This window comes from Peromyscus leucopus, chromosome 7 (genome assembly GCF_004664715.2).
Source record: "Peromyscus leucopus breed LL Stock chromosome 7, UCI_PerLeu_2.1, whole genome shotgun sequence".
NCBI classification, from domain to species: domain Eukaryota; kingdom Metazoa; phylum Chordata; class Mammalia; order Rodentia; family Cricetidae; genus Peromyscus; species Peromyscus leucopus.
In genome coordinates this window covers 116,496,828-116,514,566 of record NC_051069.1, presented here as the reverse complement: position 1 = coordinate 116,514,566, position 17,739 = coordinate 116,496,828, and the positions used below count along the sequence as shown (strand labels likewise).

General features: G+C 43.4%; 1 protein-coding gene across 5 annotated transcripts in view; it reads left to right on the top strand.

Moving 5' to 3' along the window:
- Positions 1 to 17,739, top strand: part of Prr14l (proline rich 14 like) — a 74,192-nt gene that overhangs the window by 46,407 nt on the left and 10,046 nt on the right. Inside the window, exon 9 of one of the 5 annotated variants that reach the window (XM_028870720.2) lies at positions 1,410 to 3,129. The exons of the other annotated variants lie outside the window; for them this stretch is intronic. Coding sequence (XP_028726553.1) covers positions 1,410 to 1,431 — 22 coding nt within the window. The 3' untranslated portion in view covers positions 1,432 to 3,129. Of the gene's footprint in view, positions 1 to 1,409; positions 3,130 to 17,739 lie in introns of those variants that run through there. 5 annotated transcript variants of the gene reach the window in all.

Below are 17,739 nucleotides of genomic sequence, written 5' to 3'. Positions count from 1 at the left end.
TGATCTACAGACTGAGTTAAGGGACAACCAGAGCTACACAGTCAGACCCTGTCTTTAAAAGACTGTTCTTCAGATTGTCTCTTTGTTCTGTTGCTTCTTTGTTGCACGGAGCAGTTGAGTTTTGTGCGATCACGTTGTTCATTTGTACTTCCGTTACTTGCATGTCTGGGATCATAAAAAAAAAAATCCTTGGCTGGTTCATTGTCATGAGACATTTCCCTAAGACTTTCTTCTTTTTTTCTTTTTTCTTTTTTGGTTTTTCAAGAGAGGGTTTCTCTGTGTAGCCCTGGCTGTCCTGGATCTCTCTCTGTAGCCCAGGCTGGCCTCAAACTCACAGAGATCCACCTGGCTCTGCCTCCCGAGTGCTGGGATTAAAGTAAAGGCATGGGCCACCGCCGCCGCCGCCGCCGCCACCACCACCCAGCAATATTTTCTTACAGTTTCCTAGTTACAGTTTTCTTTCTTTCTTTCTTTCTTTCTTTCTTTCTTTCTTTCTTTCTTTCTTTCTTTCTTTCTTTCTTTCTTTCTTTCTTTCTTTCTTCCTTCCTTCCTTCCTTCCTTCCTTCCTTCCTTCCTTCCTTCCTTCCTTCCTTCCTTTCTTTTTCTTTCTTTCTTTCTTTCCTTTCTTTCTTTATTTCTTTTTTTTTTCTTTTCTTTCTTTCTTTTTTTTCTGTGCTGTTTTGTTTTACCTTTTCTGTTGTGGTTCCAGGAATGGAACCCAGAGCCTTGTACATGCCAGGAAAAGTGTTTAGAGTCTCAATCGATTTTGAGTTGAGTGTTACATATAATGAAAGACTTGTTTTCCTTTTTTACACATGGAGTCAGTTTTCCCGGTACTACTTAAAAATACTTTCCTTTCTACACTATTATGTGCCCCTGTCAACTGCTGAAAATCATTTGACTCTAATAGGGTGTGCATTTATTTCTGTTTTGTTTTTATACCAGTACCATGCTGTTTTGTTACTCCAGACTTGTTCTGTTTCTTAGGTTTGTTTGGTTGGTTGTTTCTGAGACAGTGTCTTGCCATGTAGTTCCAGTCGGCCTAAAACTCATATTCTAACCTGGCCTCGAATGCGGGAGCAATCCTGCTTCAGCTGTGATTAGAAGCATGCACTAGCATGCCTGGACTTAGCATTGTGTCTTAAAGTTGAGTATTGTAAAACCAGGCATGTTGGGTCGCATACACTTAATCCTAGCAGAGGCAAAGACAGGTGGATGTCTGAGTTCGAGGCCAACATGGCCTACATAGTGAGTTCAAGACCAGACAGAACTACAAAGTGACACGTCCTGAGAAACCAAAAGAAAAAGGAAAGAAATGAATAAATAAATAGAATTTAAAAGTTAGATATTGTAATGCCTTCAGCTTTGTTTTTGTTTTGTTTCTTTCTTTTGCCTTGCTGGGGATGGAGGCCAGGGACTTACATATGCTAGGCAAGTATTATACCACAAAGCAAAAGCTCCAGCTTTGTTTTTGTTCGTTTTATCTGTCTACCTAGTTGTGTGTGTCTTACCTATCTATATCTGTCTGTCAGTCAGTCAACCCATCTGTGTGTGTCTTGTCTATCTGTGTGTGTGTGTGTGTGTCTGTGTGTCTGTGTGTGTGTGTGTGTGTGTGTCTTTGTAGGTGTATGGACACCTGAGAGGTGAGGATGTGTGCATGGAGACCAGATGAAGGCATGGGGTGTCCTGTCATTCTCTGCTTTTCTCATTTGGGACAGGGTCTCTTCTTCAAGCTGGGACTCATGAAGCCAGCCCCAGCCCCACCTGTCTTCAGGGGCAGCACTTAGTCCCTTACATGGCTGCTAGGATCCCCACTCCGCTCCTCAAGATTGAGGGGCAGGCGCCCTGTAAACCGATGAACCATCTCACCAGCCCCTCCAGTTCTGTTCTTTTTTCCTCAAGATTGATTGGTAACATCATCATTCTTTGTTCTTGGACCTGTGTGTAAAATGAAGAAAGACAAATCAATGGCATGTTTAAAATGGCTTCATTAATTAGAAAGAAGGCTTAGCAAAATCAGTGATTTAATTAATGCATTGAAGTAGGATTTAAAAGACTTTATGGACATTTCTCATATGTGTGTCAATTGTATAAATTAAAGATTGAGACATTGATTGCTCCAAAGCCGTCTTCTATTATATATGTGGAAAGTCCCTGGGCAAAGGTGCAAAGATCACTCCACTCTATAGGTGTTAGGCAGCAACTTGATTTAGCTCTTCAGGTTTTTACCTTCGTATCGTGTATTGGTTTGGGTTCAGTCAGAGTATAGAAACCACATGGTATCTTCACTTAATGTAAAATTTCAAACTATAATAGGCTCGTAAGCGTAATGAGAGTTCTAAAGGGTCTACTCATACTGAGGAAGAGGAACAAAGGCAGGACATACTTGGAAGGATCGCTAGTTCCCCACGGTTGATGTTGAGACTGTGTTGAAGAAGCTGTGGCTATAGCCCATTGGGTGGCTGGATCACAGAGGCCATGGCAGGCAAATAGGAAAGTACCATATTTTGGACCACATGTAATAATACATGGCTGACAGGCAACCCACAGAGGGAGTTAGGCTGTAGCTGTGATATAAGATCTGGTGTCTGAAAACTCTAGACGGGGTGCCTCTGAGATCTGGAGGACCTTCTCTGCAGGCTAGGGTTAGTATGTCACTAAAGGACTATGCTCTGGCCACATGGAGAACTAAGGTATAGAGATGACTTCCAAACATCCCCATATTTATGTGTCACTAATGGACTCATGGCAGAACAGATGAGAAGCACCTTCTGACTGAGCTGAGCTTGTGTTGGTGTACAGAAGAAATGCTTAAACAGCCCAGGAGTCCAGTACCACAAAGCAAATCCTGACATTCAAATTTTAAACTAAGGCAAAATATTTTGATAAGGAGCACACACTTCAGGTTACAGTAAAGCATTGACACATTTTCTTCCCAAGAGGTATTTGTTTTTAATGAGGGCGGGGTTGCAATGCCTCAGAGGTTAGTTATGTTACTGATCTTGCAGAGTTTGGTTGTTAGGACCCATGTGAAGTGAGTCACAACCAACTATGGCTCCAACTCCAGGAGACCTGACACCCTCTTCTGGCTTCTGTGGAGATGTACACTCATAAACAAACATATATACACACATACAATTAAAGTCTTTTGAAAGTATAATAAAATAAATAAATAAAAAAGATTTGAAGAGGGCTGGAGAGATGACCCAGCAGTTAAGAGCACAGGCTGTTCTTTCAGAGGCCCCAAGTTCAAGTCCTATCACCAAAATGGTAGCTCACAAATTTTAACTCCTCTTCCAGGGGACCTGACACTTTCTTCTGTCTGCCCTAGGCACTAGGCACCATGTGGTGTATATACATGCAGATACATGCATGCAGACAAAATACACACATAAAATAAAATAAATAATCTTCAAAACAAAATTATTAAAAAGATTTGAATAATTGAGAATGTATGTGTTCTGATGCAGTGCTTGAATAAAAGATAAAATAGTAATAACAAAGAAAAGAGTTTGTTTTGGTTTTTGAGACAAGGTTTCTCTTTGTAGCCCTGGCTGTCCTGGAACTCCCTGTGTAGACCACACTGGCCTCGAACTCACAGAAATCCACCTGCCTCTGCCTCCCAAGTGCTGGGATTAAAGGCATGTGCCACCACATATAACTAAAAGGAAATTTTAAAAGGAATAAAATAAGAATACTAATCTCAGATTTAAAATATTATGTCTCAAAAATTAGCCAGAACATAAATCATAAATTGCTAAAACAACAGAAAATCTGAAAATGAGTAGCATTACATAGGGAGATTTAGTATTCAGTGAAGATGTCTTTTCAGATTGGTGGTGGAGAGCAGGGCTCTTAAGTTCATTGCTATTGGGATGGTAGCCATTTTAAGAATAATCAAGTTGTATCTGTATGTCTTTATCCCAAACATATTCTCTACTAATCAGGTTTTAGTGTGAGCAAAGAAATCTAAGAACAGTTAAAGAAACCATAGGAAATTTCAGGTTGGAATGGGCTAACTATATAGAAATTTGTAAATAAAATAAATTCATAAAATAAAAGGCTGAAAAGTATACTGCATAAAAATAAAGAAGCTCTGGAGCCAAGCTTGGTGACACACACCTGTAACCCTGGCACTTAGGAGGTAGAGGCAGGAGGATCAGAAAAAGTCAACCTATGCTACATAGGAAATTTGGATCAGCCTGGGTTACATGAGGCCCTATCTCAATAAAACAAAAGAAAGTATTAAAGCAGGTAGTGGTGGTACAGGTTTGTGATCCCAGCACTCAGGAAGCTGTGGCAGGATAGTGAATTGTAGGCAAGCTTGGGTTACACAGTTGAGACCCGTCTCAAAAAGCAGGAGAAGCCATGTGGCCCACCCATGGGGAAAAAGCTTGCTTTACAAGTTTACAATTTCTATTCAATCCTTAGAACGTGTTTGTGTGTGTGTGTGTGTGTGTGTGTGTGTGTGTGTGTGTGTGTGTGTGTGTGTTTTAAAGAGAACGAGGCCCAGGTCTGTAAGTTTAGCACTCCTACTGCAAGATGGGAGCAGAGATGGGATAATCTGCCACCTTGCTGATTTAGCATAGAAAAGGTAAGGGAGCCCCTGCATCACAGAAGAGATGTAAGAGCTGAGTTTAGTGATACATGCCTTTAATCCCAGAACTCAGGAGGCAGGGGCAGTTGGATCCCTTGTGAGTTCTAGGCCTGTCTGGTCTACATTTTGAGTTCTAGGAAAGGCATCAAAACTACACTGAGAAACTCTGTCTTGAAAAACAGGGGGTGGGGGGGAAGGGAGAGGAGAACCCGCTTCCCGACCTCTTTCCTGGGGCTGGAGAGATGGCTCTGGTTAAAAGCAGTTGTTGCTCTTGCAGAGGACCCAGGTTTGTTTCCCAGCACCCACATTGTAGCTCACAACTTGTCTGTGACTCCACTTCCAGGAGATCTAGTGCTTTTCCTGGCCTTTTTGAGTCCTTTCTCACACACATCAAATAAAAATAAATAAGGCTAGGTGGTTGATAGCACATGCCTTTAGTCTCAGCACTTGGGAGGCAGATACAGGTCTGGTCTACAGAGCTAGTTCCAGGACAGCCAGGGCTACACAGAGAAACCCTGTCCTGAAAAACCAAATAAGTAAGTCTTTAAGAGAAAGAGAGAACCAACTCTCCATGGTCTCTATCCTCCACAATAGCATCGTGACATATATATATATATATATATATATATATCTCAGGGTTCCTCTCTGTTTATTGGGGCTGGTGACATTGCTCAGCAGTTAACAGCACTTACTGCTCTTGCAGAGGACCCAAGTTCAGTTCCTAGCACCCATACGGTAGCTCACAGCCATCTGTAACTCCAATTTCAGGGGTTGCATGCCTCTTCTGACCTCCTCAGGCTTCTGCATGCATGTTGTCCACATACATTTACACAGACATGCACACACAAGTTACCACTTTAGTGAAACCAAGTGTTAGCTAAGTACAGTGACACATGGTTCTAGTCTGTCCTACTCTGGAAGCTAAGACAGGTGGGTTGTTTCAGTTCAGGAGTTGAAGGCCAGCTTGGGCGAAGTAGTGGGAGCCTAGCTCAAATAAGAGAGGAAGTAATGTGTGCCATTCTCAATAACAGTGGAAGAACTGATAGATTAGATGTATCACTTGAGGTCCCTGTACCCCAAAGCTTACATGGAGAGAGCTAATTATTGCTAAGCCAGCAGAAGAGGTTGTGTGAAAGAAATGAAAACCAAGCTGCATAAAAAAAATTAAACATAAAATAAATACATGTAGTTGGGCATGGTAGCACATGCTTTAATCCCAGCAGTGTTGGTTCGATCTCTGAGTGAAGGCCAGCCTGGTCTACATAGTGAGTTCTAGGACTAAATAGTGAGACCCTCTCTCAAAAAAGAAAAGAAAAAAAGTAGGTGTGAACCAGATGAACACATATGTTTTTCCTTCCCCAGTAACCAGGACAACAGAAAAGGCCATTACCCTCTCCAAACCCTGGCAGTGAGTGAAAGGGGAAGAACTTTGAGGAGTCAACCATTTTTATGGATTGGCAGCCTAGATCCCTGCTACCAGGAAGGGCTGGCAACCCTAAGCTGAGGTTCTAGTTTACAGCAGTCCCAGGTTGTTTGGTTAGTGCCTTTTCCTTGAGTCCTGACAGAACAGTGCACAGCCACCTCCTCACCTGGCACCTGCTGAGTGATGAGGAGCTCCTTGGAGCACCCAAGCTGCAGCCCAGCACATCTAGACCTGGGCAGCTGGGACCACACACTGGCAACCATGGAATCTGCATCTGAGTCACCGAGGGTGACCGCAAGGTCTGCAAGTCTGTCCTTTCCTGCAGCTCTGCGTGGAAGGACTCTGACCCCTGTGGTGATTACTAGGTCTGCTGGCTCTTGGTTTACCACTTGGCGTTTGGCAGAGCAGTATGACTGCATGATCATGTTTTTTAAAGATTTATTTACATGTATGAATGTTTTGCCTACATATATCTGTGTATATATGCATGCCTGGTATCCGAAGAGGTCATAAGGGAGTGTTGGGTGCCCTAGAACTGGACTTATGTCTGGTTGTACATTATCATGTAGGTTCTGGGAAACAAACCTGGGCCCTCTGCTCCAGCAAATCAGTGCTCTAAACTGCTGATGGTCATGAAAAGGAGGTCCAGTGGCTTGGACCGTACTGGCAACTCTGGGCTACCCACAGCTAAGCACATTTGAATCTGGAAATGAATGAAGAGGATGTGTATGAAATGTGTCAGTGTCCTCAGCCCCATCCACAGGATAGTCAGATATCCAAGTGAGGAGGTTCAACCTCTGCCAGCTTTGATAACACGGTAAAGCTCTACCAGGAAAAGGACAACTGGGTCTCCTTGAAGACCGTGGATCCACTGTATGGACCTCGACCTGTGACTCCACTTGCCAGCACCTGGCATCCTACATTAATAGCTATATAATGTGTTTACGGCCAATATATCCTAGGCAACAAACAAGGGTGTCATGCAGTGGCTCTGGCTCCAGCTGGAAATGTATATGCATGTTGTGAGGGTTCTGCTCCAGCACCATTAATGACATTATTTGGTGTCACTTAACCAGATCCCCAACAACAACTTGTGGGGATGATACCATCATCTGAGTGTTGGAGGTGGATTCCAGCTCAGATCTGTACCATCTCTGATAGTCCACCTGTATCAGCCTGTTTCCCAGAATGTCCACTGTGTAGCCTAGAACTCATGGGAGCTAGCCTTCTGCAGTGATGTTGGGATGTAGCCTCAGGAAATACCAGTGGCCAGAATTCTGACCTCTGGGCTTCCAAAAAATGAGCAAGTTGTGATTCCACAAAAAAAGTTCCAAGACTTTGCCAGCTCCTGAGAGGACCTGAAAAAGCACCCTTGACCTTCATTTAACTTAACTAATTTCTGTTGAGACTTGAGAAGAAGCGTGGAACCACAGGGCCATTTACTGTTTTCTGTCCTTGACACAGGACCTCAGTAAAACAGCAGAACACAAGGATACAGTAATGCCACAGATTTGCTACAACAGGGAATGGTGTTGTGTTGGGCGGGGAGGTGGATGTAGTTTTTATTGATTTATTTTTGGTTTTTTGAAGGCAGGGTTTCTCTGGGTAATAGATCTAGCTGTCTTGGAACTCATTCTGTAGACCAGGCTAGCCTTGAACTCAGAGATACACGTGCCTCTGCCTCCTGATTGCTGGGATTAAAGGCGTGCACCACCACAGCCAGGCTGAATGTAGTATTTCTAATTGGTATCTATGTGTGGGAGAAGGTCTATGTCCCAAGTCTTAGTTCATAAGCACATTCAGTTTTGTTTTGTTTTTATAATTCTATTGTAAATTGTCTATAGGTCCTGCTTTCCCAAATTGTAGCTAATTCTTGCATGTAAGATATTTCAAAGTTGAATGGATTTTTTCCCCATAACGTAGGTTTATTTAGAATAAAGGGAAAGGGATACAAAGATATAAATGGGCTGGATGTAGTGGTGTATGCTTATAATCCTACCACTTCAGGCGTAGAAGAGGGGGTGGGGAGGGAATCAGGAATTTGAGACCAGCCTAGGCAATGTACCAAGTCCAAGATCAGATTGGGCTATATGAATTACTATCTCAAAAAATAAATAGGGGGCTGGAAAGGTGGCTTAGAGCAGTGGCTGCTGTTCCAGAGCACCCAGGTTGCATTCTCAGCACCCACCTGTAATTCCAGTTCCATGTATCTAGTGCCCTCTTCTGGGCTCCATGGGCTTCTACATGTATCAGTTGTATACACATACAAAATTAAATAAATAATCGAATATTAAAAAATAAAAACAAATGAGAGCCGGGCGGTGGTGGCAAATGCCTTTAATCCCAGCCCTCGGGAGGCAGAGGCAGGTGGATCTCTGTGAGTTCGAGGCCAGCCTAGGCTACAGAGTGAGTTCCAGGAAAGGCGCAAAGCTACACAGAGAAACCCTGTCTCGAAAAACAAAAAAAAAAACAAAAAAAACAAAAAAAGAGAGAGAAAAGAAATGAACTCCTTAGTGAGTGAAATGGCCCCGTGGGTAAATAAAGTGTTTGACATGAAGCCTGACAATTTGATTTTTACTCCCGGAATCCATGTTAAGATGAAGGAGAAAACTGACTACATAAAGTTCTCTGACCTCCGGGTGCATGACATGAGCCACACATGCTCTCTCACACACATTATACACACACAGTAATTATAAGTAATTAAGAGACAATTCTAATTCTCCTCTAAATGGAGAATTGTCACTGGCCATGGGCCATACATATTTAGGAAGGATGCAGACCTTCAGTGAGGGCCAACAGACAATAGCGTGGGGCTCTCCAGATGACTCCAGTACACCCATGCACTACAGACCTGTGGTGTTACATTTTCACAGGTAGACATCATGACAGACAGCCGAGCTGGTTCTCAGCCTTTCTCATGCTCTGACCCCAACCATAAAATTATTTGTTGCTACTTCATAATTGTAAGTTTGCTACTGTTATGAATCGTAATGTAAGTATCTGATATGTAGGATATCTGATATGTGAAGCTGTGAAAGGATCAGTGACACACACACACACCCCCAAAGGGCTTGCATCCCACAGGTTAAGAACCACTGATCTAGCACATTTCCCCAAATTGTTTGCAGATCTGGAAGTCTATGGCCCTTGCAGCGGCATCATGATGCTACAATAACCAGAAGTCAGTCTTTCCCACTTTATGCCCACAGAAGAAATCTTGCCAACTTTGCATAGAAACGTTCTGTTTTAGCAACAATTAAAAAAAAAAATTAAGTTCAAAGAAAATGGGCAGGGTAGCTTGTACCTGTAATTATGCTCTTGGGAGAACTGAGGGCAGGGGGTATGTGAATTTTGAGGGTAGCATGTGCTAAATAGCATGACCCTGTCTCAAATCAAAACCAAAAAAAAAAAGTTCAAGGGATGTAAACTTTCGTTAACAACTTACAGTAAAGTCAATAAAAGAAAGGGAAACACAGTTCCACCATGGAAGTCACAGACTGCAGTCATGTCTGAAAAGACCTCAGGTAGTATGCAGTAAACACTCAAGGCAATACAGACTAGACCAAAACACTTGAAAGTAACCAGGAAGATTTCAGGTGGAGCTGGCCCTATTGATGGTTTCCTTGTGTGCTGGATGGAATGGAGCCCAGACTGTCATGCATGCTAGGCAAGTGTTCTCCCACAGCAACACGCTTTTTTTTTTTTTTAATTTATTTTTATTTTTATTTTTTAAATTACACTCAAGATATTCATTACTTACACTCATGATATTAATCACATTTGTGGTATTCATAGATTACATTCGCAGTATTCATTCAATATATTTTTTTTTTTATTTTAAATGTCGAATGTCATTTCTTAAAGGTTAAATACAGGCTTACAGCACAATGGGAGGTTAAATACAGGCTTACAGCACAGTGGGAGGACCCCGGAGGACAGAAGTTCACTACTGATGTTTTACAATCTTGCATCTAAGCTGTTAACGCCCATTATTCAGGATACACAGACAAGGAACTTCCCCTAAGCATTCAGGAGGGTGGAACCTGGCAGGGAATTAGCATTGGGAGGATATCAAGGTCAAGGTCTGCAAGCAAGGCAACAGTTACCCAAAATGGGGGCTAGGACCCTGCAGGTCCCCTTATATTAAAAAATGAGCTTCTGACTTGGGTTGCATGGGACGTCAGCAGGTTACCTTACCCCGTCATGGAGACGCCTGCCCAGGCCACACAGGTGCTCTGTCTTAGGTTGGTGAGTGCCCCCCAGGCATTACCCGTCTCTGAATACTCATTATCATACCGGCTCAATCTTGTGTGAGCTGCATGGTTAATTGCTGCCAAAGATCTCAGAGTGGCACTGGGCTTGCAATCTGTGTGTTCGATACAGAAATGACCAACAGAGGTCCTATCTTACCCACAGCCAGTGGGCTAAAGGCAACTCTGAGCCATTCCCTTCCTTAATGAGCCATACTGTACGTTGGAGTCCTTGTAAGATAGTATCCCAAAAGCAACTGGAACTTGAGCAACACACTTTTCTAACCACTGTGTTCAGTGTTCTCTTCATGCTCTAGGAGGGCTTTGTTCGCTGCAGTGTTGACAAAGCAGGACCTTGTGTGACTCCACGACGGTCTGCTGCTAAGCTACAGCCTGCACCTCTCAGTTTTGTCTCTGTTTTATTCTGGAAGATTCATCCAGTGTTTTCTGATCGTCACCCATTCTGTTTTCTGTTTAATCTGTCATTTATCTTTGGAGGTTTTGTTTCTTTTTCCTTTTTTTTTTTTCTTTTTGGTTTTTTGAGACAGGGTTTTTGTGTATAGCCCTGGCTATCCTGGAACTTACTCTGTTGACCAGGCTGGCCTCTAACTCACAGAGATCCACCTGCCTCTGACTCCTAAGTGCTGGGATTAAAGGTGTGGAACACCATGCCTGCCTAGGGGTTTTGTTTCTTATTGATGTCTAGTTCTAGAAAGTTCACACGATTCAAGGGCTGGGGATGTAACTCGGGGGACAGACTGGCATGTACAAGGCCCTAGGGTTGATTTCTAGTGTGTTACAGCTCATAAGGGAAAGGTATCCTTGCGGTCAGGAGCCAGGAATACCATAAAGTCACACTGCCCAACAAACCTCACACAAGAGATTTATTAGGAAAGACACAAGAAGGTGCATGCCTCTGCCCTGGAGAGAAGTGAGCAGGAGGCAGGCTTTCTATAGGATTTGGGTTGGGGACAGGGAGAGCTTTTGAGGGTGGCCTGGTATTGGTGGCATTTTGTAGCCTGATCTTGGGGCAAGCTCAGGGAATGGTGGGATTTTCTGGCCTGATCTTGATCTTTGTTATCTGTAGGACAGAACTTAGCCATCTGTATGTCAAGGGGCCCAAAATGGCCTTTATGGCTGTTGGAGCAGTCTGGAGCAGGCCTGTCCACTCACACATAGAGGGGATTACATTTCCCCCTCTTTTTTTGTTTACTATTGATAATATTCATGGGTTGGGGAATAGGGGAGACATTATCATTAGTGTCTAAGTCCTTGGGGCCAGCTTGACCTTCACCATTGGGGTATAATTGGGAGTTAACAGGCCTCTGGCTCCATCGCTACAGACCAGTAATCCTGTAATAGCAACTGGTTAAAAGTATGGTTAGAAAGTTTTTGGATCTGTTGTTGAAGAAGTCTAGACAAGAAGTTTTTTTGTAGCACTGGCCAGAGGTATCAAGCTGTTTCTTGCATTTTTTGGAGATCCATCTGAAGTTGTCCAGTCTTGTCTTTCACTATACCTGACTGCTTGACATAGAAGCAGCATTCCTCTCTGAGGAAGTAACAAAGACCACCTCTCTATGTCGTTAGTAAATCTTATTCTCGCCGATTTTGTAGCACTCTGGAGGCCAGTGAGTGTTTTTGACCCTGGAGGATAAGGGTTGGAGTTCCTGGGTGAACTGAGAGGAAAACTGATGGTCAGTAACTACGGAAGTCGTCAGTCCTGCCACCCCAGCAGTTATACTCAGGGCTGCAAGAAAGGGTAGGACCTAAATCGCTCATTTGTCATGCCATACTGCTATAACCATTGTGATGGGAACTGGTAAGCATTCTTCACCAGGTACCACCCCTAGTTTTGGAAAAAAGGACACCAGAGCACCAAGTCCCAGATCACTCAGCGGGTAGGCAGTGGTAAACTTGAGTGTTGTAGAGAATCAAGATGTGAATGTTTGGACATAGTGGGTGGGGGTTAGGGTATTATTGCAGTCTGAGGAATCCAGTGTGCCTATAAAGTGTGTTCCTGAGGAGCTAAAGCAGCCTGCAATACAAAAGAGAAGGATGTGGGAGAGGTAAGGGATGATATTGATATTTAATAGACCAGTGGGCAAGGCCACAATTGGCGATGTTAGTTTGACCTGGGAGTGAAAACCAACCAACATTCTTGCAAGCAGCCAGCAGGCACTGTTATTCAGTAGTTGATATGTGGAGGTAAGGGCTGAATCGAGATGGTTGACAGATGTGGAGACATTAGGGAGGAGAGAACTCTGGATGAGTGTCAAACCACACCTAATGAGTGTTTATACAATAGTCTTAAAGGGGGCTAGTGGGATGGCTTAGAGGTTAAGAGCACTGGCTGCTCTTCCAGAGATCCTGAGTTCAATTCCCAGCACCCACATGGTGGCTCACAACCATCTGTAATGAAACCTGGTGCCCTCTTCTGGCCTGCAGGGATACATGCAGGTAGAAAACTTGTATATATAATAAACAAATCCTTCTTTAAAATTTTTTCATTTTACATACCAACCTCAGTTCCCCCCTCCCACCCCTCCTCCCACAACGCACCCCCACCACTCCTCCAAAAGGGGAAGGAAGGCCTCCCATGGGGAGTCAACAAAGTGGTACATTAAGTTGAGCAGCCCCTCCCCACCGCATCAAGGCTGAACAAGGCATCCCACCATAGGGAATGGGCTCCACAAAGCCAGTTCATGCACCGGGATGGATCCTGATCCCACTGCCAGGGGCTCTTCATATAGACCAAGCTACACAACTGTCTCCCACATGCAGAAGGCCTAGATTGGTACCATGCAGGCTCCACAGCTGTCGGTCTAGAGTTCGAGAGTTTCCATGAGCTTGGTTCAGTTGTCTCTGTAGGTTTCCCCATCATGACCTTGACTCCCCCCTTGCTCATATAATCCTTCTTCCCTCTCTCTGACTAGACTCCCAAAGCTTGGCCCAGTGCTTGGCTGTGGATCTCTACATCTGCTTCCATTAGTTAGGATGAAGTCTCTATGATGACAATTAGTGTAGTCACCAATCTGATTACAGAGAAGGCCAGTTCAGGTATCCTCTCCACTATTGCTAGGAGTCTTAGCTGGGGTCATCCTTGTGGATTCCTGGGAATTTCCCTTGCATTAGGTGACTCCCTCTATCATGGTATTTCTTGCATTGTTCTCCCACTTCATCCCTCCCCCAGCTTGACCATCCTGTTCCCTCATGTTCTCATTCTCCATCCCCTCCCCTCTACTGCCCTCCCCCCACCCCCTGGCCCCCAGTTTACACAGGAGATCTCATCTATTTCCCCTTCCCAGGGTGATCCATTTGTCCATCTTAGGGTCCTCCTTGTTACCTAGCTTCTCTGGAGCTATATGGACTGTAGTCTGGTTATAGCTTTTTTTTTTTTGCTTACACCTAGTATCCACTTATGAATGAGTACATACTGTGTTGTGAGTCTGGGTTACCTCACTCAGAATAATTTTCTTCTAGTTCCATCCATTTGCCTGCAAATTTCATGATGTCATTGTTTTTTTGCAGCTGAATAATACTCCATTGTATAAATGTACCACATTTTCTTTTTATTAAAAAAATTTTTTTAAAGATTTCTTGAGAATACAGCACAGAGTTATTATAAAGATAGAAGACTTTTGGCGGCTGGAGAGATGGCTCAGTGGTTAAGAGCATTGACAGTTCTTCCAGAGTTCCTGAGTTCAATACCCAACAACCACATGGTGGCTCACAACCATTTGTAATAGGGTCAGATTCCTTATTCTGCTGTATATATAAAATACATGAGTGAATAAATCTTTGCCGGGTAATGGTGGCGCACCCCTTTAATCCCAGCACTCGGGAAGTAGAGCCAAGCTCTGTGAATTCGAGGCCAGCCTGGTTTAAAGAGCGATATCCAAGACAGGCACCAAAACTACACAGAGAAATCCTGTCTCGAAAAAGTCAAAAAAGAGGGGACGCAGGAGTATTGTGCTTAACTAATATATGCTAATAAAAAAAAATCTCTAAAACAGAAAAACAAATTGGCAAAAGAACAGGTGGACAGGTGAACCAAGAGAATCGAGCAGTGTGTCTGAAAGCCTGCTGCGAAGGTATGAGCACCTGGTTTGCGAAAGGGACCCTGCAAAGCTGTAGAAAGTACTCTAAGTGTTACAGTTACTTTGGAGGATTTTTGTTTTCTTGTAAATTAAACTGGAGACTGGAGAGGTGACTCAGCAGGTAAGGATGTTTACTGTTTGATCCCAGCACCCACATCATGTTACCCACAGCTACCTGTAACTCCAGCTCCCAGGGATCTTCTGAAATCCTCAGACCTACGCTCACACATGCACACCCCAACAGACATACATATAGTTAAAAATAAAATAGACTGGAGAAATGCTACTCTTATGGAAGACCTGGACTTGGTTCTTAGCACCCACATAGCAGCCCACACCATTTTCCCTAACTCTCTTTCCAGGGAATCTGCCCTCTTTTGGTCTCTTTGGGCACTATATGCACATGGTTTACATATGTGCATTTGGGCAAAACATATAAAAACCCTTGTATGTCTTATCTGACTGCAGAGGAAGTGTCCCACTGCTCTCATTGGATGTTCCTCTACCGCATTATGGCCTGAATGTTTGAAACCTCCATATTTCATGTGTTGAAACTCTTAATTTATTTTTATTGAAATCAAGAGACAAAGAGTGATCAGTTTTCTTAGTAGCTATACTCCTGAGTTCCATTTCGGGGAAATGTTCTCAGGTGTACACTATGCTAATTTCCTGATATATTCAAGACAATATTTCAGGGCATTTCTAAACAGACACACGTACAAAAGGAGTTAGGATTGACCTGGTTATGAAGGTAGGGGATTGGGCTGGAGAGATGGCTCAGGGGTTAAGAGCACTGGCTGTTCTTCCAGAGGTCCTGAGTTCAATTCCCAGCAACCACTATGGTGGCTCACAACCATCTATAATGAGATCTGGTGCCCTCTTCTGGCCTGCAGACATACATGCAGGCAGAACACTGTATACATAGCAAATAAATCCTTCTTTAAAAAAAGATTTATGGGGGGGGGGGGCCGGGAGGAAGGAGAAGGATCTGTGGTTGGTATGTAAAATGAATAGAAAATTTCTTAATAAAAATTTTAAAAAATGAAGTTGGGGGATTGCCTGTCATACACAAAGCTCTGGGTTTAGTCCTCAGTGCTACGTTTTGTATCCATCTCATCCCAGCACCAGGGAGATGGAGACAGGAGGATCAAAAGTCGGGTCTTAGCCGGGTAGTGATGGTGCATGCCTTTAATCCCAGCACTCAGGAAGCAGAGCCAGGTGGATATCTGTGAGTTCAAGGCTGGCCTGGTCTGTAGAGCAAGTTCCAGGACAGGCTCCAAAGCTATAGAGAGAAACCTGTCTCGAAAAACTGAAAGGAAAAAAAAAAAAAAAAAAGAATAGTTAAAGCACTCTTGAAGAAGGACCAGAGTAGATGCTTCACACTGGTTTATTTTAAACTTACTACATATGGAGTTTATTTGGGTTGGGAAAGTGACTTAGTGGCTAATACCACTTGCTGTTCAAGCGTGAGGACCTGAGTTCAATAACAAGCACCCACCTATAAAATTGAACTTGGCCACACATGCTTGTGACCCCACTGTTGAGGGTGGAGATTCACTGGATAGCTGTATACCCTACCCCAGGTGGTAAGCTTCCAGCTCAGTGAGAGATCTTGTCTTTAAGGTTTTTCAAAATGATGTGTATGAATGTTTATCCTCCATGTGTGTATGTGCACCATGTGCATGCATTGTCTGCAGAGAACAGAAGAGGGCATCAGATCCCCAGGAACTGGAGTTAGAGACAGTTGTGAGCCACCATGTGGGTGCTAGAAATGGAACCTGAGTCCTGGAAGAGCAGCAAGTGCTCTTAATGGCTGGCCATCTGTCTCTCCTGAGAGACCTTGTCCCGAAAGGAATAAGGTGAACAGAAATAAAGGGAGACACCCAACTGGCCTCCTCTAGCTTCTGCATACACAGGTATGAATATATATCCACACAGTCCATGTGTGTGTACCATATACACACCCCAAAAATAAATAGTTAAATTTAAATAGTTGAAATGGCCAAGCATGGTACTGGCACATACCTATAATGCCAGCTTTCTAGACATCGAAGCAGAGTTTAAGGGCAGCTTGGGCAGTTATCATGCTCTTGAGATTTTGCTATAAAAATACACAGAATTAGATGAAGCTACAGTAATCAAGACAGTGTGATAGTACCCTAAGGGTAGATTTCTGAAGTGATGAGACAGTGAGAATCCAGAAGTACACATCTAAAATTAGTGGATTTCAACAGAAGCATCATGGCCATTCAGTGGGGAGGTGAATCTTTCTAACAAGTGGTGCTAGGTTGCTATGTGTAAAATTGGATTTCCATGTACAAAAGTTAACTCAAACCAAAGTTCTAATTGTAGGTACTACAATAAAAACAAGCAGACATAGGTAGTAATCTGCATGAATCTGAGTAGGCTGTGGCGTTTTGCTTATGACACTACATTTCTGAACAATAATATCATTGAATTTCAAGAAAATTATCCTTTGTTTGTCCCCCATCATATACCACTATCAGAAAAGTGAATACAAGATGGCTGGCGTGGTAGCACATGCCAGTAATCCAGCCTTTACAAGATTGCAGGAGGCTCTTAAGTTTGAGGCTAGCCTTAGCTTTATAGCCAGACCTGGTTGATTGATTGATTGGTAGGTAAGTAGATGATAAATGATAGATGGATGGATGGATGAATGGATTGATGGGTGGGTGGATGGATGGATAGAGAGAGAGATTGATTGGCAAGTAGATTGGTATATAGTTGATAGAAAATTAGAAGCTACAAGCTGGGAGGGGAAAAAAGATGCAAAGTATGCATCCAGTTTAAGGAATCCAAGTAAGGACTATCATCCAAAATATACAACGCTCTCTCTCTCTTTGTCCAGTGGTGCTTTGGGATCAAACCCAAGCCCTTATTGCATGACCAGGCAAGATCCATTGCTCTGAGTTTTATCCTCAGGCCACAAAGAACTCTTAAAACTCAGTAAGAAAATGAGCAGCCCTGTTCAAAAATAGACAAAGTTCCTGAACTGACATCTTGTCAAAGAGGAAACAGGCAGGAAATACACACCTGAAAGGCACTAGGTGTTTTGTGTGTGTGTGTGTGTGTGTGTGTGTGTGTGTGTGTGTGTGTGTGTGTGTGTGTGTGTGAGAGAGAGAGAGAGAGAGAGAGAGAGAGAGGAGAGAGAGAGAGAGAGAGAGAGAGAGAGAGAGAGAGAGAGAGAGAGGAGAGAGAGAGACCTTAAAGTAAGGACAAGGTGCAGCACAAGTGCTAGCTGGGCCTTGGAGCAGCAAGAACTTGACTTCGTTGCTGGGGAGCATGCAGTTCTTACAGAACTAAATATACTCTAACCACACACTGCAGCAGCCATATTCCTTAGATTTG